The sequence below is a fragment of the Mesoplodon bidens genome (genome assembly GCF_964165515.1).
Source record: "Mesoplodon bidens genome assembly, chromosome: 2".
Taxonomy (NCBI): domain Eukaryota; kingdom Metazoa; phylum Chordata; class Mammalia; order Artiodactyla; family Ziphiidae; genus Mesoplodon; species Mesoplodon bidens.
In genome coordinates this window covers 111604184-111632170 of record NC_138177.1, presented here as the reverse complement: position 1 = coordinate 111632170, position 27987 = coordinate 111604184, and the positions used below count along the sequence as shown (strand labels likewise).

The following is a 27987-nucleotide window of genomic DNA, read 5'->3' as shown; positions in this document are numbered from 1 at the left end:
AGATTAGCCTAATAGCTACTTTTTACAACAGCAGAATATAGATACTGCACGGTCTTCTTCTAATCTGTACTTTCCAGAATTGGGCAGATCTTTGCACTCTGATATAAATACACGAAGTTCAGTCTCAGGGAAGCCATCTTGTTGGTAATGCTATACAGAAGAATAAAAAAAAAAGTTTTCATTAATAAGTCCCTTGAAAACAGCTTTATTTCAAATTCAAAGTGGATCATTTGGCTACAGAGGTGGGGATTTTTCTAAAGGGATAGTTTACTTGCTTCCAAGTATTTTCATGGGGATGTAGCCTCTAGAGCCAGTCTCAGGTTTGGCTAAGGAAAAGTGGGTCTAGGATTCTGTAGTGCCCTCCTGGGCTCTCTTTTGTGGGTCTGATTCAACCCAAAATGGGCATGTTGAATCTGAATCTGAGAGCTCCTTCCAGGTAAAATCCAGCTGCACACCCTTTTGGAGTCTCTCTTCCAGACAGACAGATTTATTTAAAGGCCTAATATTTATATCAGTTTGGGGGTCTAAGATCTCTAGAATGGGCCCCGACCAGCAAGGATCAGAAAGGACTCACCCATTTGACAAGTGCCCTGAGACCATGGAAGCAGGTTAACATCTAAACTACGAGTTTTAGGCTTGTGTCATCCAGAGCTGTCAACTCATGTTATTCTTTGAGGCCTCAGATGTCACCCTCGAATAATATATATATATATATATATATATATATATATATATATAGCTCTCTGCATGCAGAGTTGAAGGTAGTGAATTTTTAGAGCACCATGGGAAGGGATTTGGACGGGTACAACTACATTCTTTCCCAGTCTCCTTGGTGACTCTAAGCAAGTCTGCCAAGCAAGTATTGAGGACAGTCGGTTCCTGACGTCTGATTCGGTAAGAATGAAGTCAGAACCCTGGCTTTGTGAGCAAGGTATTTGTAATTATCAATTCATAATCCATCAACTCCTGATGGCCTTTCTCCTTATCCATTCGCATGGCATCATGTTTCATTACCCCTCTCATGCTCAGAAATAAAAGTCCCCAAGTGGAAGTGTCCATGCCAATAGTATAGCTACCAGTATAAAGTTATTAGAAATTTAAATATATATGGTTATTTATTCTGCCTTTCCATATTTCAAAGGGCTCAAACTGATTTTTAAATATTCAATGTGGAGTGACAATATGAATGATAACAGCTTTTCAAATCATGTTCCTGACTGTGTAACACACACATGGCTTGTACTTGACATATTAATCCCTTGACTGTTCTGGATAACAGGCCTCTGGTTTGAACCCCGCAGGGGTTCATTCCAAATGAAGAGGTCAATTTTTCTTTATGAAAAGTGGATTTGAAAAACTCCCACAGGGCTTCCCTGGTGGTGCAGTGGTTGAAAGTCTGCCTGCCGATGCAGGGGACACGGGTTCGTGCCCCGGTCCGGGAAGATCCCACGTGCCATGGAGCGGCTGGGCCCGTGAGCCATGGCCGGTGAGCCTGCACGTCTGGAGCCTGTGCTCCGCAATGGGAGAGGCCACAGCAGTGCGAGGCCCACGTACCACAAAAAAAAAAAAAAAAAAGCTCCCACAAAATTTTGACTGTCTGTTTCACTCACTCAGTATCTACTGATCCTTATAATTCTAATAAACAATTTGAGATCCTGTCTGAAAAAGCACAATTACTCAGAGACAAAACTTTCAACATTCTAGAAATTCTATTTCTCCTTCATTTCTGTTTTTAGTATCTAAAATTGAGATCCTTCTTCTCTACCCTGAAGAAATTACCATTCCATTGATCCCCTCCCGCTCAGGTACTGGGTTTTTTTGTGTGTGTTTTTTTTGCGGTATGCGGGCCTCTCACTGTTGTGGCCTCTCCCGCTGCGGAGCACAGGCTCTGGACACACAGGCCCAGCGGCCATGGCTCACGGGCCCAGCCGCTCCGCGGCATGTGGGATCTTCCCGGACCGGGGCACCAACCCATGTCCTCCATCGGCAACTCCATCGGCAGGCGGACTCTCAACCGCTGCGCCACCAGGGAAGCCCCAGGTACTGTATTTTATTGCCACTCTGCAAGTTCTAGGAAAATGCTGCTCCTCCTTGTTCTTGATGAACGTACCTTAATTGTTTCATACGTATCAGTGATCAGTGCAATAAAAAGACTTAAAATCATGTATATAAAGAGACTGATGAATGAGTAGAGGTAAATCCTGCTAAAGAGCCAGACCAAGTAACTCTTTTGCTGCATTTTTGCAAATGTGGCAAACATATCATCTCCATTTATCAGCGAGAAAAGGCACTCAGAGACCATGTTCAGAGAACGGAACTGGAAAAACAAAAAAGAAAAGTTCACTTTACTTAGTGTTCCTTCCCACTGGAGACTTTGATCATGACACCATATAAAAAATAGTGGGACTAGATATCCCAAGTTACCCCTTCAAACAAATAACCTGGGGTAACCACAAGCATTTTTTTTAACAAGAGAAAGTCACACCAAAGTTTAATAACATGTACACATTGGAGACACCCAGGAAAACGGAGTCATTCCTCCAGGCATTTGTCTTGTGATGTACATAACATGTACACGCCTACTGTTTTTCTTGGAACAAGCAGCTCCTTCAGATGCTCCTCTTAATAGGAGCAGCCTGAACTGAAGATAGGAGACCTGGTCTGCACCTTCAGTGCTTTTCTGAGTCAAGCTTTACCCTCCCATTTACCTTGGTAGAAAGAGATCCTTAAAATGCTTCTGTGAGAAACACAGGTCCCAACCATGCATATTCATGATTCTCATTTTAAAGTTCATGCCATTTAAGATGATGGCATTGCAGTCAAGACTATAACTCTGGTAAACAAAATATTCAATATTTCTACAAGTTTCTCCCTATACTACTTTTTAAAATAAAGTCAAATTTCAATAAGACTTAACTAAATAGCCCACTCTAGTATATATCGATGAATCAAATTGGCAAGCTTGACTTCGCTGACAGTAAGAAAGACTTAATTATCTGACATATTCCACAAAAGGAGTTGAGGCAGTCAAGTGAATCAGTTATCCTCTCAAGGTGGTCTTACCTTACCAATTGATAAATTTGGCAATAGATACATTACCTACAACATTTTAAGGCTGAGTCACAAAGTAAAAGGAGCTTATTTTAAAAGGATAACAAGCCATTGCCACTACTCTGAGACCTTAATAACAACAGGAAAAAAATTGTTTATCAGTACCTTATCATGGTAAGGCCCCAGCACAATCCATCCACAGAAGCAATAGCCTAAATAAATCATAGCTGCACAGCAGCAGAACCTGATGACATTGGGCAGTGCCGCCTGAAGGGTGAGAATAAGGAGCTGGGAAAGTAAGAGAGGTCATTAGAATCCCTTTGCCCTTTAGACAAAGCAGTGCAATAACTTTGAAAGAGAAATACCAGCAGCTTGGAGAACCATGGAATTCCTTACATTGTATTTCTGAAAGAAACCAAGGTATCGGATGACTCCTAGCCACACAAGCATGGTAGAGGTACCAAGAAGTATGCTACAGACATCATAACTTGTCAGACTCTAAAACAGAGTGGAAAAAATAATCAGTTATGTAGCAGAAATTCATTTGGGGCAAAAATTATTTGTTGAGTAGCAATGAGTTGGCACTGTTCTAGATACTAAGGACAAAGCAGTGAACAAACAAAATTCCCTGCCCTCATGAAGCTTATATTCTAGTGTGGAGAGAGAGATGATAGAAATAAATTAGCAAAACCCTTAGTACATTAGCTGATGGTAAGTGCTGAGGAGAAAATTCAGGGGAGGGGATAAGGGAAGGCTGTGTGTTGCATTTCAAATAGCGTGGACTGATCACTGAACAGGTGGCCTTTGAGTAAAGACATGAAGGGAGTGAGGGAGCAAGCCAAGCAAAAGTCTTGTGGAAGAGCTTTCCAGGCACAGGGACCTGTAAGTGCAGAGGCCCCAAAGCAGGAGGGTGCCTCGCAAGAGTGAGTCTGGCTGGAGTGAGCTATGGGGGAAAGTGTGCAGTCACAGAGGTGAGGGGGCAAGTAGTTTAGGGCCTCACGAGTGTAATTTAAAAACTTTACCTTTTATTCTGAATAGACTGGGGAGATTGAGGCTCTGAACAGGAGTGATATGTTGGGAGCAGATTGTTGGAAGGGTGAGACGGTTACTGCAATAATGCAGATGAGAGCTGACAGTGCCTTGGACCAGGCTGGCAACAGTGAAGGTGATGAGGTGATTTTTTTAAGGTAGACAAATAGGATTTCCTCTTGGATGAGATATGGAGGAGAGGGGATTAGTGAAAGAGAGGAGTTGAGGATGAATCTATGGCTTTTGTAAAGAGTTGCCATTAACTGAACTTAGAAAGGCCATGGAGAAGCAGGTTTGGACTGTGGAGGTGGAGATTTCAGGAGTCCTGTTTCAGGTATGTTAAATTTGTGAGGCCAGGTAGACATCCAAGTGAAGATGTGGAATAGACAGTTGGATATTTGAGACTGGAGTTCAGGGAATAATTCCAAGCTGGAGATAGAGATTTGAAAATCACTGGAAAATAGACACTATTTAACGCAATGGAACAGGATGAGATCACCAAGACAGCGGCAGAAAAAGAAGGTGTCCAAGCACCGTGCCTTGAAATACTGTCACTTTCATAGGTTGGTGAGATGAGAAGGAACCAGCAATGGAAAGTCAGAAGACAAGCCAGTGATTTAGGAGGAAAACCAGGTAAGTGACAGCCAGTGAAAAAGTTCATCAACAAAGAGGGCGTGCTTGCAGTGCTAAAAGCTGCTGATAGGTCAAAATGAGGATAAGTGATTGATTATTGAATGTAGCGACATGAGAGGTCATTGGAACGTTGCCCTGGAGTGGCAGGGCAGCCTGACTGGAACAGATACAAGAGGGAATGGGAAGTGCAGAGTCAGAAACAGGATTAAATACTCTCTTGAGGTCTTTTGCTATATAAAGGGGACCAGAGAAATGGGGAAGTAGCTGGAGGGATAATAGGTTGAGATTTTGCCTTTTTAGAAAGGAGAAAAAAAAAAACATGCTGATGGAAATGTCATGGTAGAGAATGAGAGATTGAGGGTGCATGAGAAAAGGAGGAAGAATAGCTGGACCCATGCCCTGGAGTAAGCAAGCAGGGACGGCATCTGAAAGGCAGGAAGTGGAGAAGCTGGCCTTGGATGGTAACCTAAATAATATATCTACAGTAGCAGAGAAAAAGCAAAGCATATGGGCACTGATGTTGGCAGGTATATAAGCGAAGTGGGAATTTGTGGAATTCCTATTTTGTTTCCATTATTTTGTGAAATAGGAAGTGAGGTCATCAGCTGAGAGTGAGGATGGGGCAGGGAGTATTACAAGTTTGAAAAGAGAAGAAATATGAAATGATCAGTTAGAAGACAGGGGAATGAATAGCTTAGAAAAATGTAGAAAGATTGTTGGACACCATTAAGGGCTCATTGAAATTAATGGTAGGTGAGGTTGGTAAAAATAAAGATTTGCTGCAAATCTCCCCCTACTCCTCTTTTTTTGGTCCCTACAGTTAAACATCTATTCTAATGATATATACTACATTGACATATAGTGACATCTGCTCCATGGCCTCCTAAACCCATTCTCTCTTTCTGAGGTACATGCCTGGGCTATCTCCCCCAGCTCCCTTGCAGTTAGATGTGACTAAATTCTATCCAGTAGGACTGAACAGAAATGAAGGCTGCCATTCTGAGCCAAGGTTATAAGACTGTGAGAGACCTACTACCATACCAGGTTTTCCCTTCCATGGGTTGCAATCTGTTTGTGAGGCAACCCAGCATCAATCATGCAGTCTGGGTGAGCCCTTAATGGTCGGCAGAGAAAAAGATGGGACAAACTTGGATTCCTGAATGGTGGGGAGCTGAGCAACTTGCCAGCACATAAAATCCACCCTGACTATTACATGAGGGAGAAATAAACTCCTGTCTTAACTGAGCCATTGCATTTGGGGTCTCTGCCCAGGAATCTGAACCATAAGAGGCTCCCCATGTGGATCATACTCATATTTAGTTGTAGTCAGGCTAGAAAAATATAAATTTGAACAAGATTAGTTTGAACAGTATTCGTTTTGTTTTGTTTTGTTTTTGATTTTTGTTTTGGGGGAGGGTAGATATCCAGGCTAGATTAGTCCTAACTTAAAATGGGAAACCTTGTAGTACATAAATAGGAAAATGGGAATATTCTCAATTTGAATGGACAAAGGGAAAAACTGCAAGGACTCACACAATAGTAGTTTGGCCTCACTTCCCTCCACCTGCCCCCAGCCGACTCTTTTTGTTGAAGATTCTGGTATTTCTTGTAAGAACAACAAAAAACACCTTTTACTTTAGTTACCTTGTAGTGTGTATGACTTCTGGTGTGTGTAAGAATTCACAGGCCCCACCCCCAGAGTTCACATTCAGTAGGTCTAATGTGGGGTATTTACCAACTACCCAAATGATCCTGATACAGAGGACTGTGAATCACACTTTGGAAAACTCAGCCTAAAAGATTTCTGGACTAGATTTTTACAAATTACTGTTATTTCAGGTTTACTCAATACAATGTCTGAAAGAAATAATTTACTCTGTGAATTCTTAATGTTTTGGACAAAATAAATGACCGTTAATGCAAATCTGATACTAACAATGACATAAATAGGAAAAAATTTTACCTTAGCTTGGATTTCCATTTTCAGAATTGATCCAGTAATGGTTAATATGTCACTAATAATAATCATAATATACCATCCATTGACAAATTCCATTCGATCAGAAACAGAAACTTCCTTCTTATAATGGAGAAGGAAAAAATTGACAAATTCCTTTTGGGAAAAGAAGAGAATCATGGTGAATTTCTCTATCAATCAAAATGTCCATCACATTCCTAGAAAGCAGTGATCCCTACCTGCTGAAGCTGAAGTCCTTTCACCACAGATCGAGCACACAGGATTAACGAAGCCAGGCATGTCAGAATAACGAAGGCATCAAAGATCATCATGTAATGAGTGTTCTTCTGAACTGTAAGGAAAGTGGATTACCTGCTTATGCAGTGAAACATTAATATGGTGACATATACTTCTTTTTTTTCTTTTCATTTTTACCCTCATTTATTTTAACTGCTGAATTGCATACTTCCGTATAGATGTACAATACTATGTTTGTAAAGACACTTGGATTGGAATCTGGTTTTCCCTACTACAAACCATTTACCAGGTCCTCTTTGTGCACAGGTGCAAGTGATCTTTTAGGTGGATGAATATCCAAAGATGGAATTATTGGGCAAATGCATCTTTCTAAAAAAAGATCTAAGAAATTGCTCTCCAAAAAGATCATGTCAGTTTACATACCTACACATACCTCCACATCTTCTCCTTATTCTTTAGTTTTTGCCAATTAAAAGAGCAAATGATTTGAAATGCCATCTTTACCATGTACCAAATGGCCGTTTGTATTCACGTACCATACCTTACCCTTCTGACGTTTTCATGTATTGATTGTAATGCCTAAGAAAAATACCTCTCATTACTCTTTCCTAGAATTTCTGCTGGCTAGTCTTGCTTGTTATATTTCCATATATTCTTCAGGACCAAATTGTCAAATTCCAATAAAAATCCTACAGGTAATTTTGGGGGGGAATCATGTTGAATTTATAGATTAATTTAGGAAGACTTGACATACTCATCATGTTGAATCACTTGTCCAAAAACATAGTGTGCCTTTTAACTGATTCAAGTCTTCTTTTTGCATCCTTCAGAAGCATTTTCAAGTTTTATACAGATCCTTCACACTCATGTTTAGAATAATTTAAATAATTCAAGCATTTTTTGCACAAAAACAACAAAGAGAAAAGACTCTGATACAGATTCTTCCATGAGTATTTAAAGGAGACTAAAAGTCCTTCTTTTAAAATTCATCACAACCTGGAAACAACCTAAGTGTCCATCATCGGATGAATGGATAAAGAAGATGTGGCACATATATACAATGGAATATTACTCAGCCATAAAAAGAAACGAAACTGAGCTATTTGTAATGAGGTGGATAGACCTAGAGTCTGTCATACAGAGTGAAGTAAGTCAGAAAGAGAAAGACAAATACCATATGCTAACACATATATATGGAATTTAAGAAAAAAAATGTCATGAAGAACCTAGGGGTAAGACAGGAATAAAGACACAGACCTACTTGAGAATGGACTTGAGGATATGGGGAGGGGGAAGGGTAAGCTGTGACAAAGCGAAAGAGAGACATGGACATATATACAGTACCAAACGTAAGGTAGATAGATAGTGGGAGGCAGCCGCATAGCACAGGGAGATCAGCTCGGTGCTTTGTGACCGCCTGGAGGGGTGGGATAGGGTAGGTGGGAGGGAGGGAGACGCAAGAGGGAAGGGATGTGGGAACAGATGTATATGTATGACTGATTCACTTTGTTATAAAGCAGAAACTAAAAAAAATAAAATAAAATAAATAAAAATCATCACAACCATCCATCAAAGATCTTTATTTATCAGCTTGTAGTCTTTTGTTCTTAATACCATTAGGGTTCCTGCATATCCTATTTAAATATACTTATCTAGGTATAAAATACTTATTAAGCATCAGGTGTGTTTCTATATGCTGAGAGTATAATGGGTGAACAAGACAGACAAAGCCCCTGACCTTGTGGAATTTCTATTCTACTCCAGCGATATAAGAGAAAAAAGTGAACAATTAAATGAACAAATTATTTTCTGATAGGAGTAAGTGATATGAAGAAAGTAAGTCCAAATAGCTAACATGTATTGAGTGCATTTCCTGCAGGGCATAGTTCTAAGAATTTTACAGGTTTTAACTCACTTGCATCTCACAGCAACACCCACGAGGTAGGTGTGATTATCCCACTTTGCAGATGAGAACTGAAGCACAGAGAGGTCACAGAACTTGCCCAAGCTTCCACGGCCAGTAAGTGGCAAAGTCAGGATTCAAACCTTTGCAGTCTATCTCCAGCATCCATCACTCTGTGTTAGTGGCTCTTAGCATCCCTTGGGAACTTGTTAGGAATGCACATTCCCCTGCCTTACCCTAGACCCAGTGAATCAGAAACTGTGTTTTCCTAAGCTCTCTAGGTAACACTAAATTTTGACCACCATTGCTGAGGGAGCTTGGGGTGGGGGAATGGGGAAAAGAAAGGTTCACTTATACCACACAATGAAGGAAGGCCTCACCAAAGAGGCAGTGGGTTTTAGCTGAGACCTGAGTGACAAGGCAGAGTCACGCATGCAGAGATTCTGTGAATCAGTCCTCCCAGCATGAGCAGAGCCAGGTGAAGAGAGGTGGGCAGAGGGCTGGCCGTCACATGCTCTCTTACAGAGCGTGTCTTTACTTAACAAGTTGTACTGCTCTATGCTGAGAGAAAGAACTCAAGACTATTCTGAAATGAAGCATCCCGTAATTTTGTCAAGAGGCATCTAATTGTTACATGAAGGACTAAATCTACTTCAGAGAAACTTAAAATTCAAGAAACAAACATTTGAGAGAAAGCCTGGGGCCTCCCTGGTGGCGCAGTGGTTGAGAGTCCGCCTGCCGATGCAGGGGATACGGGTTCGTGCCCTGGTCTGGGAGGATCCCATATGCCGCGGAGCGGCTGGGCCCGTGAGCCATGGCCGCTGGGCCTGCGCATCCGGAGCCTGTGCTCCACAATGGGAGAGGCCACAACAGTGAGAGGCCCGCATACCGCAAAAAAAAAAAAAAAAAAGAAAAAAAAGAGAGAAAGCCTGTGATCCAGGCACCTTCATATGCTCTCATTTTCCCTATTCTCAAGTTTGTGGAGAAGTATTACAATGTTTACAGATGACAAAACAGGCTTGTGTTTCAAATAAACAACTTTGTGATTGAAATAAAAGTTTGTGATTCAAGATCTTCATATATTTGAAGTTACCTATTACTGAAAAGAATACTAGAATGAAGGAATTTTATTTTATTTTATTTTATTTACTCATACTATCTCATTATTACATCTGAACTTCGTGAATCCATTAGTAGGAAACCCTAAAGCAATTATTATACAAGTATGGTCTGAATAAGGATTCCCTGCACATTCCTGGGTCTCACCCCCAGACCTACAGACTGTCTTGTATGAGGCTGGAGAAACTGCATCTTAGCAGGTACTTGGAATGATGCTTCTGCTCACTAGAATCCGAGACCCTCTGACCTAATCATTAAAGTCTAGCACAACACACCACTACATATCAATACAAGGGTCTAGGAAATTAGATCAATTCTTCCCAGTCAGTTTTATTCAGTTCAGCTCCAAAATTCTCAGTGATTCTCAGTTTATACCTGAGTTTGTGTCCATAATTCTAGGAATACACCCTTTCCTTGTTTCGTCTACTTTTTTGACCTAGATAGAAGATAATTATAAGGTGTGGGATACTTCAGGGTCAAATCCTACCTGACTTCTCCCTGGCTGTATGACCCCATACACACCAAAATTCAGTGAGCCTTAATTTCTTCATCTGTAAAAATAGGGATGTTACCTATCTCAAAGATATTTTAAAATACTGAAGTGAGGAAGATGTAGGTGGAAGTATTATACTTATGCAATAAGCACTTGATAAACATTGGTTTGAGTATATGTGATTTTCTTTTTGCTGGGGTGATTATAAGCATTTTTTTCTTTTTGGTAAGGAGTGGGCCAGTGAGGGCACATGGAGAAGGCAGGAAAAGCCATTTGATTACTAGTAACTTGGGAATTACTTGGAACATCAGACAACTACAATGAATTGATCTACTTGCAGAGAGTTAGGGACTTGGGTATGGTCCAATTCTTTCATTTAATGTTCCACACATCCTTGGGACAAGTAATTTAATAACCATTTAATATTATTTAATAACCACCTTTAAAACTATTAAAATTCATCACTTACTTGATCCAGATACATGCCAGTCTTTACATTCTCTGATGGAAATGTCATTATCTAAACTTATCTTAATTCTTCCACTGTGGGCTTTGTTGTCAAATGTTATCTGTGAAGAACAGGAAAAGGGTAAAAAACATACCTATAGTTTTTAAAGCCAAGATGCCTCTATGCATTAATTAGGAAAAAAGTCTTCCAAAGTTACAGGAGACCCAGACTCTCATCTTTGACCTGTTGCTAACTCTGTTCAACCTTGGGAAGTTCTTTTTATTTCTCTGTGAGATGAGAAAGTTGAACTAGATCTTCCATAGAGAACATTTAGTCTCTATAATCCTGCTTCCAGGACAGTATTCAAGCCCTGAACCACTTATAAAACAAAAGAATTTCCCCCCTCCTTCCCATTCTAAGCACCTCTAGATGCCCTCTTACAATGAGCAAGAGCGAGTACTAGTATGTTTTCCTCTGCCTTCCAGCAGGGCCTCAGCTAGGGATAGATTTTTAATGTTGTTGTAATTCTTACTAACACAGATGCTCATTATTTCTGTCTTGAAACATTTCAAATGGAGCTTTTTTGATTTTCCTTCTAGGACCAGATTTCTTCATCACTATAGAACCACATGTATTACAAAAGGTGTGGTCACAGGGAACCAACAGCATGTCTGGCTTCAGTGATAACCATTTTGGGACACGAGGCACCAAAGGGGACAAAGCCATGCCGGAACACCTTTCATAGTTCTTCCATTGTCTTCCCCTTCTAGCTCCTTCCACTTTCCCCTTGCATACACCAAGAAGGCAAGCTAAGGAAATTAGTCTGGTTTGGGGGTTTTGTTTTTGTTTTTGGTGCCTCTTCTCTCAAGTCCTAAAGAAAAAGAAAAGTTCTTTTAAAGTCTGTCATTTAAATGAGTTTTATTGAAAATCTTCGTGTGGGGTAATCAGATACCACTTCAGATATAAGATTTCAAATAAACTTAATAAGTTTAGTTACTCTGTTTCTCCTCATGTTGGACTGTAAGTTTCTTCCCTTGACAAGCAACCAAGGACATTGCTAGTGCCTGCCCATCTCCATAGCTGCTGAGGGAACCAGCCCACAGCCTCACATAAGAAAGATGCTCAGTATTATTTGAATGAGTCAGAAATCCTTGCCAAGGAAAAACTTTTCCCATACAAAAAGCCTCAGGGTCTTACAAATAGTAGGTGCTCATTAAATAAATTTTGGCTTAATGTCAATCACATCTAAGTAAGGTTTAGAAGAAGCTGAATTCTTTAAATGAAGAAGAAAAAATACTGAGTGTAATTAACAACAGATTAGATAGTACAGAAAAAAAAGATTGGTGAATTTGAAAACACAGCAATAAAACTATTCAAAATGAAAGAAAGAGAAAAAATGACTGAAAAAAAAAAAGAAAGAGAGCTGTGGGACAACTTCAAGTGCCCAAATATACATACTATTGGAATCTCTGAAGAGTGGGGGGAAAGAGACAGAAAAATATTTGAAGAAATAACACTGAGTAAATGTCAAATATAATGAAAACTATAAACCCATAGATCCAAGATACTCAATGAAGCCCAAATACAAGAAACACAAAGAAAACTACATCAAGGCATATCAGAATCAAGTTGTTAAAATCAGAGATGAAGAGAAAAATTTTAAAGCAGCCAGAGGGGGGAAAATACATCCCATACAGAGGAACAAAGATGAAGAAGACAGCAGATTTCTTAGCAGCAACAGCACTTTGTATTGTTTGTATTTTTAGTTTGTAAAAGAGCAACATCTTTAAAGTACTGGGGAAAAAACAGTCAAACTAGAGTTCTATACCTAGTGAGATTATCCTTAAAAAACGAAGGTGAAATACTTTTTTCAGACATACAGAAGCTTACCAGGAGGTCTGCATTATAAGAAATGTTAAAGGAAGCCCTTCATGCAGAAGGAAAATGATACCAGATGGAAACCTGGAGCTACACAAAGGAATGAAGCATGGAAATGATAACTACATGGGCAAATATAAAGACTTTTAATTATTTAAGTTGCTTTAAAAGATACTGACTGTTTAAAGTGAAAATAATAACAATGTATTGTTCCAGTTTATATCTGGAAGTAAATTGTATGACAACAATAACGCAAAGGCCAAGATGGGAGAAATGGAAATATACTGTCAGGTTTTTATGCTATACATGTAGTGGTATACCATCACTTGAAGGTAGGCTGTAATAAGTTACGTATGTGTACTAGAAGCCCTAAAATAATAAAACAAAGAGTTATAGTTAATAAGATAACATATGAGATAGAATGGAATCCGAAAAAATACTCAATCCAAAAGAAGGCAGAAAAAGAGAGAAATCATATTAACAATCACATGAAATTTAAATGATGTAATAAGCACCTTAATTAAAAGGTAGAGGTTTTTAGGTTGGATAAAAAAAGCAAGACTCAACTGTATGCTGCCTAACAAGAAACCCACTTTAAATATGACACAAATAAGTTTAAAAGGGTGGAAAAAGATATGCCATACTAACACTAATCAAAAGAAAGCTGGAATGGCTATATTAACATCAGACAAAGTAAATTTTTGAGCAAAGAATATGACTAGGGTTAATGAGTGCCATTTCATAATGATAAAAGAGTCAGCTCAAGTGAATACAAGAATCCTAGATGTTTATACACCTAATAAAGAGCTTCGAAATACAGGATGAAAGAATTTATCAAACTACTATGAATGAATGCTAATGCACTACTTTTACATTATAAATCCAACTGGGCACACACAAGATAGGCTTAATAAATAGCTGTTGAATGAGTCAAATATCTACCACATACCATATACTTTGGTAGGTCCTTCATATAAGTTATCTTCTATCTCGACAAAAATTTTGTCAGGTAGGTGGGCATTAATTCTGTTTTACAAATGAGAAAACTGAGGCTCAAACCAATTAAGTAATTTGCCTAAAGTTACATAGCTACTTACTGGTGAGCTGACATTAAAATCTAGGCTTGTCTGACTCCAAAGACCTTGCGTTTTATATCAGGCATGCTGCCCCAGTTCACTAATGGCTTTTATTATCAAACTACCTGATAGGATATAAGTTCCACCACAGTTCTGTGAGATGCACTGCTAAATCCACACTGCACAGATATAGCTTGGGATAATTCTACAAGAATGGCAAAAATATGACATTTGCATGTGGCTAAAGGCCAAGTTGCTTTTACTGATGTAGTGAGTCATGACAAAGGATCTAATGTTTTGTTCACTCAATCAACAAATATTTTAGTCACCTACTATGTTCTCTGAGGGATGAAAAGATAAAATGGTTCCTGCCTTCAGGGAGCTTTCAGTCTAGTAGAGTTGATGATAAAGACCTACAAAATCCTAAAACAAAGGAGAAGGTGGTAAGACATACAAAATACAAAAATGAAAACAAAATCTGGGAGTTCAGAACACAGAATGTATTGCTAACTGAGGAATCACAAAAGGGTCCATGAAGGAGCTGTCAGTTGACCAAAGGCTTTAAGGATTGTAAGACTTCTGAAAAGTATCATTTTCCATGAGAGACAGAGAGAAAGAGAGAGGCAGACAGACAGACAGAGATACAGAGAGAGAAGAGAGAAGACTGTGTATAATAGCTCAATTTTTAAAAAATCAAGTAATTTTGAAAATTCATAACTTGCTGGTTAATATTAAGATCAAAATCTGTAGCCCAAATAAAAACAGTCTTATAGAATTAGTGATTTTTCTTATTAAGTAATATGCATAATTATTACATTATCCTATATTCTGAAAATATTTTTAACCTCAATTTCTGAAAACTTGATTTCTTACAGCCAATTAGTTGAGTATCGTGGACATAACTTTTGATACAAACTACTGCTGAAGTAATAGAAATTTGGACCACATGAAGGCAAGCTGTTATCAAATGCTGTCCTGCATACGCCGATACAGCATTGTGTTACTACTGACTCAGATCCTCATGAAGTGATGAACTCACATGAGGGGCATCTTGTGCTGCCTAGAAAGCATCAAAAGCTCCATTTGCAACTGGAAGACAGAGAACATAGATGCGATAGGGTAGGCTGAAGGCAAGGAAGCTAACCAGAGCATTAGAGGCAGCACAAGGGAGGCACTGTGAGCAAAACCCAAAGGCTACAAACATCCACAGTGAGGAAACTCTGTAGCAAGAACCCTTGGCAATGCCCTTAAGCAGACTGCCACCGACTGCTGAGAGCTGACCATACAGAGCCTACAAACTTCTGTTCCTTTTGTATTTGAACACCTACTCTGTGCCAGGCACTGATCTTGGTACTAAAGACACAGCAGTGAACAAGACAAGGTCCCTGCCCTCGGAGAACTTACACTGAGGTACAGAAGACAGATAATTAACAAGTAAACAAGTTAGTACAGTAGCCACCCCATATCCATAGGGGATATATTCCAAGACCCCTAGTGGATGCCTGAAACTGCAGATAATACCAAACCTTATAAACAATGTTTTTTTCCTATACATACATACCTATGATAAACTTTAATTTATAAACTAGGCACAGTAAGAGAGTAACAACAATAACTAATAATAAAATAGAACAATTATAACTATACTATAATAAAAGTTATGTGAATGTGGTCTCTCTCTTAAAATATCTTGTACAAATTAAACGCTTTTCTCCATCTTAACCACGCACTTATCACACACTCCGGACATAATTTTTGCGGTTTGGGGTGCAACAGCAAAACTAGCATGGATTTCTTTTTCCGTCTTCACAATGTCATGGATAGAAGATTTCTTCTTCCTGTAGATTTAGCAACTTTAGCATACATTTTTTTTCTTTCTTTATTAAGTTGGGAACTTTCACTTTTTCACTTAAAGGAATCTTTTAGCATATCAGAATTACCAGCATCACTACTTTTGCCCTTTGGGGCCATTATTGAGTAAAATAAGGGTTACTTGAACACAAGCACTGTGATACTGGGACAACTGACCTGATAACTGAGACGGCTACTAAGTGACTAACGGGTGGGATACACTGGACCAAAGGATGATTCATATCTGGGGAGGGTCAGAAATTTTTCATTATGCTACTCAGAATGGCATGCAATTTAAAATTTATTTCTGGCATTTTCCACTTAATATTTTCAGACCGAGGTTGACCTAGGGTAACTTACCTCAGAAAGCAAAACCGCAGATAAGAAGGGACTACTTCATAACAAAATAGAGCTAGCTGAACCAATGCTTCCCCTGTGCACATCCAAGTGGGATGGGAACATCCTATACATTTCATCACCCCTTAATACAAGTAAATAAACCTGTAACTAGATAAAACTATTTTTCTCCAGATAGGAATCAAATTCAGCCCAGCCCACACTTACAGTCAGAGTAAAGTCGTAACAATCCGGGAGCTCGTGATGACGAATAGTCTGCAGATTAATGGCCTTCAATTTAAACTGCAGCTCCACTGTTATGAGTCTAGAAGACAGGAGACTTTAGTGCAGTGAAAACATATACACACAAACATGAGTTACACTCCCATCTGTTCCCTCACCTGTGAAAGTCCAGCATTAAGTTGAGTTTTTCTTCTAGTGTTCCAATGTGAAAAGGTTCATCTGGCACCACAAAGAAACATTCTGCCATAGAAAGGAACAAACCATAATATAGTGCCTAAAATAAATATAGAAAACTGCATCTTGAAAGGATCATATGTTTAAAACTAGATATTGAGATTCTGGTATTTTTGTAAATTAAGATTTTTAAAGCTAAACATCCATACCACGTGGTTACAGTGATTTATTTGTTTTTAATACGTGACTATACATTTCTGGAGTGGATGGGGGTAGAGAAAGATCTGAACTCTATCTCACTAGTCTTCTATAGAACGCCATCTTCCTTTCTGTCTTTTTAAGCCTAAACTTTGAGGTCCTTCTTCCTTTTTGTATCCTAAGCATAGGTTTGAAGCATCTGTAGTGTCTAAGATAAAATTTTCTATGTTCAAAGGATCTTTTTAAAAAAATATTATGTTGACAATTTTTCCTCAATAAACACTTTTAAAAAAGGAAGATAGCATACTAGAAGGTTTTCACTAGTCAGCACTATAATCCTTTACTATTCTTCTCAAAGAAAAAGTCCCAGTGGCTATTGTTAGAAGTACTTACTTTTTGACTCGATGACCTAAGCTAATGTTTTAGATACAAACTGCAAGTAGAACTTTGCTAATAAGAATAAGCTGTGCTATTCTAAGTTCTGGTTTTCATTCCCTGCCCGCCCCCGCGAGGCCCAGCCTACCCCAAAGACATTGAATAGTGAAGTGCTGTTGAGCAGAGAGAGTTTTATATACATCAAGAATTTGCAAGCATACTGTTTTATAAGGACAATATCTGTCTATTTAACTGGCTTATCCAGCAGAGAGGCTATGGAATAAAGTGGCTAAGGGCATGGCCTGGGTCAAATTTCAGCACTGCCTATTACTAGCTCCATCATGAGCAGATCACTTAACCTTCTGAGCCACACTTCAGTCTTCTATAAAAAGAGGATAATAATAAACTTGCCTCGTTGGTTTTTGTGGGGTTTTTTGTTTGTTTGTTTTAAGAATCATGAGTTATAGTGAAGTACCTGACACAATTCTGATAAAGTTCTTACTATGACCTAATAGCACAGGCCAAATCAATGTTTTCAGAGGTGAAATTAGTATAAATAAGTATAAATTGATTTATAAATAAGTATAAATCAAGGAGTTAAAAATGGAAGTTCTAGCTTATAGAAGAACATCACCAGTTTCAATTTCTGGATCAATGTCAAAGGTATCATTTCCAGGACAGATGTTTCCTTGCTTGTAGAAGTGCTGACAGATTGCCATGGCTGACTGCTCCGTGCCCTTGTTCTCGTAAGCGTGATTCCCAACTGAGATGTTGCGTAGCTGCAAGTACTTCAACCAAAAAGAGGAACAGAAAAAGAGGAACACTCAGCCAGGTGGAAGTGAAGCCATGATTCCCCTCCCTCCCTGCCTTTGAAACGGCAAGTTCCCACCTCCTGTCCATGTGGAGACTTGCATGCTAATATGCAGAGTAATTAACATGCTACTGTGCACCAGGACCACAGAGGTCAAAGAGCACTCTTGAATTAATTAGAGTTCTGGGTTCAAGTTTCATTTCTGTGACCTTGAGCAAGTCATAGACTTTATGAGCTGCTGCTTTCTTATCTGCAAAATTAAAGGCTTAATTTAACCTTAAATAAATTCTCAGGTTCTTTCCTCCTTTAAAGAACTATGTTTAGGAACTGACTTTTACATTTTATGTGAATATAAATTTTATTTATCTTTGAACTATTTCCTATAAAGTCAGAGTTCTGCTTTACTATAATATAGGAAATGGGATAAAATTGTTCCAGGGTAACCAGCAAAACTTTGTCTAAAAATAATGTATTTTTAAAATCTTTATCTTTGTAAGAATACAGCTTGGTCACTTTTATAGCAATTTTCTCTTACTGAAAGCACTCCCATGGCTTCCTGTCTCTCAGAATAAACTTCAAAGCTCTTTTCCAGGGCCTGTTAAGCCCTGTGAGACCTATAGCCCTATCCCTGGCCCTTCCCTTACTCCTTTGCACACTTGCCTTAAACATACTAAATGTTTTCTAGCCTCTAGGGCCTTCGCTGTTGCCACTCCTTCAGCCTGAAATATTCTTCCCCAGACTTCAAGTCCCCAGAGAGGTCTTTTCTGACCATCCTGAGTCCACTGTTAATATTTTATGCCACTTAATTCTTTTTTTCATAGCACTCTTCACTGTTGGAAATCAACTGATTTTGGCTAAACTTGTTTAAAATCCATCTCCTCCATTAGAATGTAAGTTCCACAGGGTAAGGAATTTATCAAGTCCACTGCTCTAACCCCTGCACTTAGAACAGTATTGTAGGCAGATAGGGTAGGGGAGGTCCCTGGAGAAAGAGAACAGGCATGGCTTTCTTGACATAAGAGAAGCCATTTTTGGCCTAAGCCTTTTTGTGATCTAATGCTGGTCCTTGAACAGGTCTCAGTAATTAATAATATTAAGGGAACAATAGAATGCAGAAACAGGCAAGAGAAGTAACAACAGCAAAGATAATACATCAATTGTAAAGATTCCCAGTTCTGTTTCAATGGTAAAGATTAGCCCAAAACACTTAACTGCCAGGTCAACTGAAATCTAAGGGATGATGATGTTGACCTTTTCTGACCCTCGTGACTTCAATCAACTAAAACTTGGACTCTGTTGACCGCCCAAGCCCCTTCGTGATTATACACGTATGCTTAGCTTAAAACTTCCCCAATTTTGCTGTTTGAGGAGACACTGCTTTGGGAAAGATCCCTGGTGTTCTCCTTACTTGTTGCAAGTAATAAATCCTTCCTTCTCCTGACCTTTGGCTTGGTTGTGTCTTTTGGTGTGACATCCACCAAGAGGCCCAGTTTTCAGGTAACAGTATGAGACACAGTCAAATTAACAGTGAGGTGAAAATCACTATAATGTGATAGTGCAGGGGTCCCCAACCCCCGGTCTGCAACCTGTTAGGAATCAGGCTGCACAGCAGGGGGTGAGCAGCAAGTGAGCAAAGCTTCATCTGCCACTCCCCATCACTCACACTACCGCCCGAACCATCCCCAACGCCACCGGTTCATAGAAAAACTGTCTTCCAAGACACCGGTCCCTGGTGCCAAAAAGGTTAGGGACCACTGTGATAGTGGATCTTTTTTCACTAGAGCTAATCTATGCACACCAAGATGGTAAGTTGCTAGGATAGGATTTGTGATTATGGCACCAACCTTTCTGCTAGCATTGGGATTGGGAAAATGAGCCAGAAATCTACAGTGATATAATTAAGCTGCAGTTATAACTCATTAAATAGCATTATGTCCTACATATAGGGGGAAATAGTATAAGGCTGGAGATATTCAGTTTTGAGCTGTTTGTTTTCCATACAAGGAAATAAGTGTCTTAAATCTTTATAAAGCTACTCTGAGCCAAATTGGTAGTTTTACACTGGGGTGTTGGGGAATAAGAGGTAAACAGTACATTAAATGAAAAAAGAGGTAAAAGATATTGAATGCAGTAAAGTACCAAGGAGACCAGTGTGCCTGGACTAGGGGATGTGTACCGGGAGGTAAAGCCAGAAAGTCAAGCAGGGGTCATGAAGCAGTCACACCTACATAGGGCCCTGTAGCCCTTCTGAGCACCCGCTCCTTGTGAGGCAGTCCCCACAGGACTTACTTAAAGATCTGAACCTCCTACCTTAGAAACTTGTGTCTTAAACCTTGTAAGACCTTGAGACACAAAAGATCCAAAGTGCAGGGCTTCAGGTACATGCTAACGTTATAAGTGATGCTACAGCCAGACTTCCTTGCTATCTTAATAAGGCTCCTCATGGAGGTCTGAGCACCTGCAGGAGATGGATGTTGTAGGCAAGGAGTGCTGCCTGCCACTCCAATAAACAACAAGTGTTGCCTGCCATCAAGCCTTCAGCCACTGCAGTGGCACCAAGGGTGTGCTCTGAGGGGAATTCAGGATGGAGAAAAACAGATTACTGGTCCTGGATAGTTAAGATGCATCTCAAAGGAATAATTGCCATGAGCCCAGACTCTTGCATCTTCCCATACATAGAAAGGCACTAAAATCATTAATTTGAGATATCTGTAAAGCAGATTAAAACCGATTGCTCCTTGATTATAGATGGATTTTTTTGTGGTCCCTCTGTGATCACCTGATCTGAACACATGAATCTTTTGAGCTCTTTCATTTATTCACAAACAACTGAGTGCCTGGGATGTACCTCCACCTTCGTGGAATAAATATATTAATATGTGGCACTGAACACTGTTATGTGTATAAAATGAGGAGTATTATGCAATCAAATCTGTGATTTTAGATGAATCCTTTAGAAAACAGTCAAGAAATGGTAGGGAGGGGAAGGAGGGAAGCCAACCAGAAGGAGGGATATACAGACTATGCTTGAGCTGCAAGAATAAATGGTTCCAAGACCCTGAGACCTTTAAATCTAAGCAAGTGATCAGAAAGAGAAACATGTCTGGGGAGCAGGTGGGAAGAGAACAGGAACCTGTTTTGGACGGAGTGGTTCTGAGGTGCTCGTGAGCTGTCTGCATGCAGCAGTGTGAGCAAATGGTTCAGGGTCACCTCTCTTGGCAGTGGCTGAGGCTGTGTAGAGGAGGAAATTCTGTAGGAAAAGGACAAACCTTTGAGGACTGCCTTAATTGAAGGGGCGGATGAAAGAAGGAACCCAGTAGAGATGGCCCAAACATGACTGATTGCTAAAAGCCAGGACATAGTATAAAAATAACTAGGTCTTTGATATTCAAATACATAAACATATATACTAAACAAAAGGGATGCTGTTATAGCCAGTGTTGGATCAGGATGAACCCTAGAGGTTACGCAGTTAGATGGCATTTTAGGGCTCTACTCTTCAGGAGAACTAATTAGTCATGGAACTAGCTCTAAGGACTGAGAAGCTACTGTCTTATCTGTTCGTTCTCCTTGGTGACTATCACCGCAACTATCAAGAGATTTCCTTACAGCAAACAAAGATCTTTCTTTCATATCAGTCTGTATTTTCTCTATTCAGTTCTCTGGAATCGTGTAGAATAACTGACCTCATTAACAACAAAAACTTTATTTATGAATATTGTGATCAAGATACTTTTTACCTTCAGTTTAAAATGCCTGATAGTGATGTAGAGAACAAATGTATGGACACTAAGGGGGTAAAGTGGGGCTGGGGGGGTGGTGGTGGGATGAACTGGGAGATTGGGATTGACATATATACACTAATATGTATAAAATAGATAACTAATAAGAACCTGCTGTATAAAATAAAAGAAAATTCAAAAAATATAAAACAAAATGCCTGATAGTGCCCAGAAGATGGTAGGGAGTCACTTGCCCTAAGTAAACCCCACCCCAATTAATATTATCTACCTATATACTAGCACAAGGAATCTACATGCAATTCTGTAAAGAACACGGAAATATGATAAACAGAATGGCCTGAATGCCAAATATTATATTTTTAAGACTGCTCTTAGGCTTACTATATAAAAAAGGTAAAAATGTTTTAGGAGGAATTTAATGAGCTGTTTACATCTTGCCTCTACTCGCCCCTTCCGCCAAAAACCAAACTACCAATTTGGTTCAGAGTAGCTTTAGATAAACTTAATAATCTTAAAACAAGAAACTCAAAGCTGAATATCTCCAGCATTTTACTATTTTTTACCTTACAAATTGTAGGGCATATTTCTCTTTAACAACATATGCAGCTTACTTCTATTACTATAGATTTCTGGCCAATTTTTGTAATCTGAATGCGATCAGAAAGCCTTAGCGTCACAAATACGTATTTTATCTCACTGTGCATAGTTTGTCTCCAGGATAAGGAGAGCCATAATTGGACTATAATAATTTTTTGAAGAAGAATTGTGATATTTTTGAAATGTTATCTACAGACTAACTCAGGTTAGAAATACTGACTTCAAGAAAGCTTCCAATGATTCCAACAAAATAGGAGATTTTGGACTTGAGAAAGTACTATTTGTAGCAAAAACAAATTGATCAGAAACTCTGAATAGAAATTTGAATCATCTGTATGAAAAACAAGCTTCCTTTTTGAGGCATTTAATCAATATTACAATAAAATCATTGTCATGTATGACATAAAGGCCTTATTTATTTTTTAAATGAACTTTCAGGTCTTGGTTACTATACACACTCTGCAAAGTTAATATTCTCATTATTTGTTAAGGGTCCCTGAAAGTATAAACTCTGAAGACTTAATGACTAGTTACAGCCAAGGTCATGGTTAATCATTTTAAACCTTTGAGGTTCTCATGCCAAGCCCTAGCTCTGACTCTTTTAATTAAGTCTTTAAAGTTTCTGTCTCTCTGTTACTAAAGAAAAGCTTTTCTCAACTTCTAGTTCTGTTAAAGTTTGTTGGCAACATTAAAAAAATTTAACTGTTTTATACATGTCATTTACATATTTCATTAAAAAATGTTCACCCTTGTACAACTGAATGTCAGTTTCTATTATGTACATTGCTAACAATTTTCCAGTCTAATCTTTTTCCCAAGTGAAGAATGCATGTGCTTGATTTACCTGGTTCACTGCGAAGATGATCTGATTGTATACATCACTTTGTGTATACACTGCATATGTGTCATCCATTCGGTCTATATATCCTTTTAGGAAGAGGTGTTTGAATGCTATAGTGTTCTCTTCCTTGAAAGCTACCACCATCTGGTTACTTAGCCCAAAAAAGATCAGCTTAAAAGAAAAAAAAGAAAAAGTAAGAGGGTCAAAAAGTAATGAAATAAAAGGCCTCTATAAAATGATCAATTCATCTATTCAAGATTCAATGCCTAATTAATCCTGAATATATTCAATTAGAAATTAAAAGCTTGGCAGCTGTGAATTAATTTGTCCTTAAAGATAAGGTGGATTTCTAGTTTTAAAATAAAAGAAAGTGATTTTGCATACTTTCAACATTTATTTTCATGTATGATCCCACTTATGACATTTTCCCTACCAACAAAAGCTTTAGGAGTTCAGAGAAGCCCTTTAGGAGTTCTTTAGCTCAGAGAAGCAAGGTAACTGACTAAGGAAGTTGGAAGGTTTCTCTAAGGAAGAAAGAATAATAGAAACCCTGAAATATGTGCATAACTTGGGCAGAGGACATTTGAGGAACACTGGGGAAAGACCAAGAAGGTCGAGTTGACTTAGCACTTTGGGGGACATTGAGGACACCAGCATAATTCAATTAGAGAAATAGTGAGAAAAAATGTGAACAGAAAGATGAGTCAGATGGTGCAGGGGCTTGAATGGCAAACAGAAGAGTTCAAAATGAATTCTGTAGAAAAAAAAGGACTTGAAGCAGGTGTAAAATACAACCTAAGAAATATCTTACATAAGTTTAAGTCCTATAATCAAACTATATTCCTAGGTCTAATTACCAAAACTGTGACAATAAGGCCAAAAATAAAAATATTCTTTCAACTCATCTCTAAATTAAAGTATATTAACATAACATATCCTTAACATTCATGCAGGATTGACCCTAGAGTTCTACATGAAACTTAGTTGTCCTCTTGCTCTCTCTCTCCCATACACACACACACACACACACACACACGTGCATGCACACAGTAAGTTTAGAACATATATTTTGACTTAGATAGCAGAGTAAGGGGGGCAACATATATTTTATATGGAAAAGGGGAACAACACTGAAAACCTATGTTCCATACACTATTGCAGGAAATTTCTTCATACTAATCCCACGGCATAGTTCCTAATACACCCATTTTACAGATGCATACATGAAGACTCAGAGAAGTTAAATAATTTTTACAAGTCACATCAGTAGCAAGTATATAGTCAAAATTCTAACCCAAGTCTAACAGACTAAATCCAAGTTCTAACTATCCAAGCTCATGCTACACAAAGTATCCCGGGTCTGATCAGGGAAAAATAGAGACAGTAGACCAATCTTTTCACCTCTCACCTCCCCTTGTGATGTATGCCCTGTACCCCACACATGTCATCACTCTCTACCTAACTCGACTCTCATTTCTAAAGAGCCTCTTTAAGCTGTGTCCTATTTAGATCTCAGTAAGATGATAGCTTGATATTCCAGGGATTTTACATCTATCGAAGCTGATGATCAAAAAGCCTCCAGAGAATTCCCAAAGATATTTTTACCGATTCATTCAAATATATGAGTACCTTCACAAGCCAGCACTGAGCTAGAAGACACAGTTCCTGCCCTCAAGGGCCTAGGGGCAGACAAGAGTATGACTGGCAGAGAGAACTGCTATAATTCAGAGACTGAGCCAGGCAGTGTGAAAAGGGAAACTTTTAGTAGGGTGCCTATCACCATAGTCATCTTTCTTTTGCTGCTGCAGACACCAAATCTCCAACTTAACAGAAATACCACTGTCTTTTCCCTGAAAAGAGGATATCTGTCATCAAGTCACCCTCATTTGCTTAATTACAAAGTCTTTATGTTATATTTGTTTGATTGTTCCAATGTAGATTAAGGAAACATCACAGTTAAGAAACACTCTCAGTTACTTCAAAAAAAAAAAACTTACCTAAATGCCTTTTATATGCTTATTACTAACAGGCTTAACATCTTAAACTGTTAGTCAGTTTTCCTCTTGACCACCCTAAGAAACACAGGAAAGTTAAATGAGCTCCCTAAAAGGTTTAGGAGTAATTAAGAACATAAGTCATACACAGACCTACTAGAGAATGGACTTGAGGATATGGGGAGGGGGAAGGGTAAGCCATGACAAAGTGAGAGAGTGGCATGGACATATATACACTACCAAACGTAAAATAGATAGCTAGTGGGAAGCAGCTGCATAGCACAGGGAGATCAGCTCGGTGCTTTGTGACCACCTAGAGGGGTGGGATAGGGAGGGTGGGAGGGAGGGAGACGCAAGAGGGAAGAGATATGGGGACATATGTATATGTATAACTGCTTCACTTTGTTATAAAGTAGAAACTAACACACTATTGTAAAGCCATTATACTCCAGTAAAGATGTTTAAAAATTAAAAGAAAAAAGAACATAAGTCTTAGAGGGAATAGAATCTGAGTTTGAATCTCAGTTCTATTCTTCTAGTTTCCTGACTATGACAGGTTATTTTACTTCACTAAGCTCAGTGTTTTCATCTGTGTAATGGGGATACTACTACCTAACTCTGATTTGTTTTAAGAATTGAATGTGATGATATAAAATGTTGAGGCCGAAACACAGTAAACACACAAGTTGTACCTATCATTCTAAGTAGAATATATTCATGTTCAACTGACACAGGCTTTCCCTCCAACTTATCAGAAATAACACAGATAAATATTTTCACTGTTGTGACACACCACATTATCAGCTGGAAGTTAAGAATTTCAATTCCAGCTTGCCAAATATACTGAGAACGGAACATCCATTTTTATGTTGATATGTTAGAGGGAGAGAACACGTGCCTCTAAAGTCTTGATTTCGCCAGTGGCAGTACTAGTCAGTACTAATCATGTGGCTCTATAAATATCAGTTCCTTATTCTGTAAACCGAAGGATTCCAGTATTTATCCAATAGAAGTATTGTTGAAATCAAATGAAATAATGTCCTGGAACAAAATAATCACTCAAATGTCAGTTTCCTTTACACAACACCTAGCATCAGAAACTTAGGCAAGAATTTCACCAACTTCATATGACTGTAGAAATAGCCTTAGCTTCTAACACCTTAAGCATTTGTTCTCAATTATCAGTTAAGATCAGCAATTTCAGAGTTAAAAAAATTCTCCTTGAATACCAGTTGTTTATTTAGTTATGCATTTTTCACCAAATTACGAGAAAGTATTAATAAAAATAAATGTATCACATCTATTTTTCCTATTAAAATCTTTTATTTTTGCCCCTTTGTTTTTAACAAGAGATAGTTACTCTCACCAGCAGGAAAACATACTTTCAAAAGAGTAAATCATAAGAATATATAAAGAATCACAAAATATAATTTCCCCCCAAAATGTTAAGAGAAGGCAAGGAAATGAGATTCAACATCTCCTGAAATGAAGTCTAGTATTTCACTACCTATGCTACTCCTTTTAATTAACTCCACATTCTTCCACTTCAGGGCTCCCATGATCACAGGGATGTGAGAATCCAACTACTCTTAACAAAAATCCTGAAGTTTCTGAAGAGAGAGAAATTCTCAGGAAACTAATCAGGAAAAAAAAGAATCCTCTGGTTGGGCAATAGCTAGTTTCCACAGTTGATTTAGAAACCTTCAGCTAAGCTTCTTGATTGGAAGCCAAATATTAAAATTTTCTTTTCCTGAAAACCAATTACATTATGTGAGCAAAATTATAATTTAATGAAAGATGAGAAGGAAAAGAGTTAGAGAAAACAAAAAAACCAAAGTCTTCTTTCACAAATATTGAAGTGGGAGGGTTTAAGATTGCGTATCTCCTTAATTATTGTTCTTTATCATGCATACAGTTAAAAGTTATAAAAAATAAAACAAAACTGTCCATAGTTCTCTTTGTTAGTAAAACAAGTTTTCACTAAACTCATGATCTGAGATCGTTACCTGGATGGTCACCATTGCCATTTTTAGAATTTGTATGGCAAGTTTCCACGGTTTTCTACCTCGAGCCCAGAACTTCTCACAAGGATTCATGAAAAAAAATTTGAGTTTTCGCCTCATCTGGTCTTCTAATAGAAGCTCCTCAGAGGGAGATGTATGCTGGTTAAAAGTGCAGCGATTTTCTTCTTCATGAGAGCTGCAGCTACTTATAACAGCTTCAGGATTTGCCATCTCTAGGAGGAAAAAAAAACAAACCTGTAAATGAAGGCAACATCTATGTTCCTTGCTACTGCAGGATAGTTGATGAAATCCAGACAAAAGATCAGCTTTCAAATAAGCACCATTGTTCTAAACTGCACCTTTGAAGATCAATGGCACAGGATAGAAAGCCCAGAAATAAACCCAACACACCTATGGTCAATTAGTCTATGACAAAGGAGGCAAGAATATACAATGGAGGAAAGACAGTCTCTTCAATAAGTGGTGCTGGGGAAACCAGACAGCTACATGTAAAAGAAGGAAATTAGAACATTCTCTAACACCACACACAAACAAATGGATTAAAGACCTAAATGTAAGGTTGGAAACTACAGAATTCTTGGAGGAAAACATAAGCAGAACACTCTTTGACATAAATCACAGCAACATCTTTTTCAATCTGTCTCCTCGAGTAATGGAAATAAAAACAAAAATAAACAAATGGGACCTAATTAAACTCAAAAGCTTTTACACAGCAAAGAAAACCCTAAACAAGATGAAAAGACAACCCACAGAATGGGAGAAAATATTTGCAAACGATGTGACCGACAAGGGATTAGTCTCCAAAATTTACAAACAGCTCACGTGGCTCAATATTAAAAAAAACAAACAACTGAATCAAAAAATGGGCAAAAGACCTAAATAGACATTTCTCCAAAGACATACAGATGGCCAAGAGGCACACGAAAAGATGCTCAACATTGCTAATTATTAGTGA

The 27987-nt window shown here is 38.5% G+C and overlaps 1 protein-coding gene across 2 annotated transcripts; it reads right to left on the bottom strand.

Annotated features, from left to right (window-relative positions):
• Positions 1-15: 15 nt before the first annotated feature.
• On the bottom strand, positions 16-27359 carry MCOLN3 (mucolipin TRP cation channel 3; the record flags this gene model as incomplete). 2 transcript variants are annotated; one of them, XM_081225760.1, is made up of 12 exons in its annotated part: positions 27015-27244; positions 23018-23185; positions 17657-17810; positions 16434-16515; positions 16261-16357; positions 10913-11012; positions 6910-7022; positions 6677-6826; positions 3448-3549; positions 3217-3339; positions 2111-2317; positions 16-150 (listed from the first exon to the last, which is right to left on the bottom strand). In XM_081225760.1, exons 1-12 carry the CDS (start codon positions 27240-27242, stop codon positions 16-18), a joined length of 1659 nt encoding a protein of 552 aa, XP_081081886.1. In that variant the 5' UTR covers positions 27243-27244. The 2 variants fall into 2 exon arrangements, with proteins under 2 accessions (XP_081081886.1, XP_081081887.1); XM_081225761.1 differs by lacking the exon at positions 23018-23185 and having other exon boundaries at positions 27015-27359.
• Between the last annotated feature and the right edge of the window lie 628 nt (positions 27360-27987).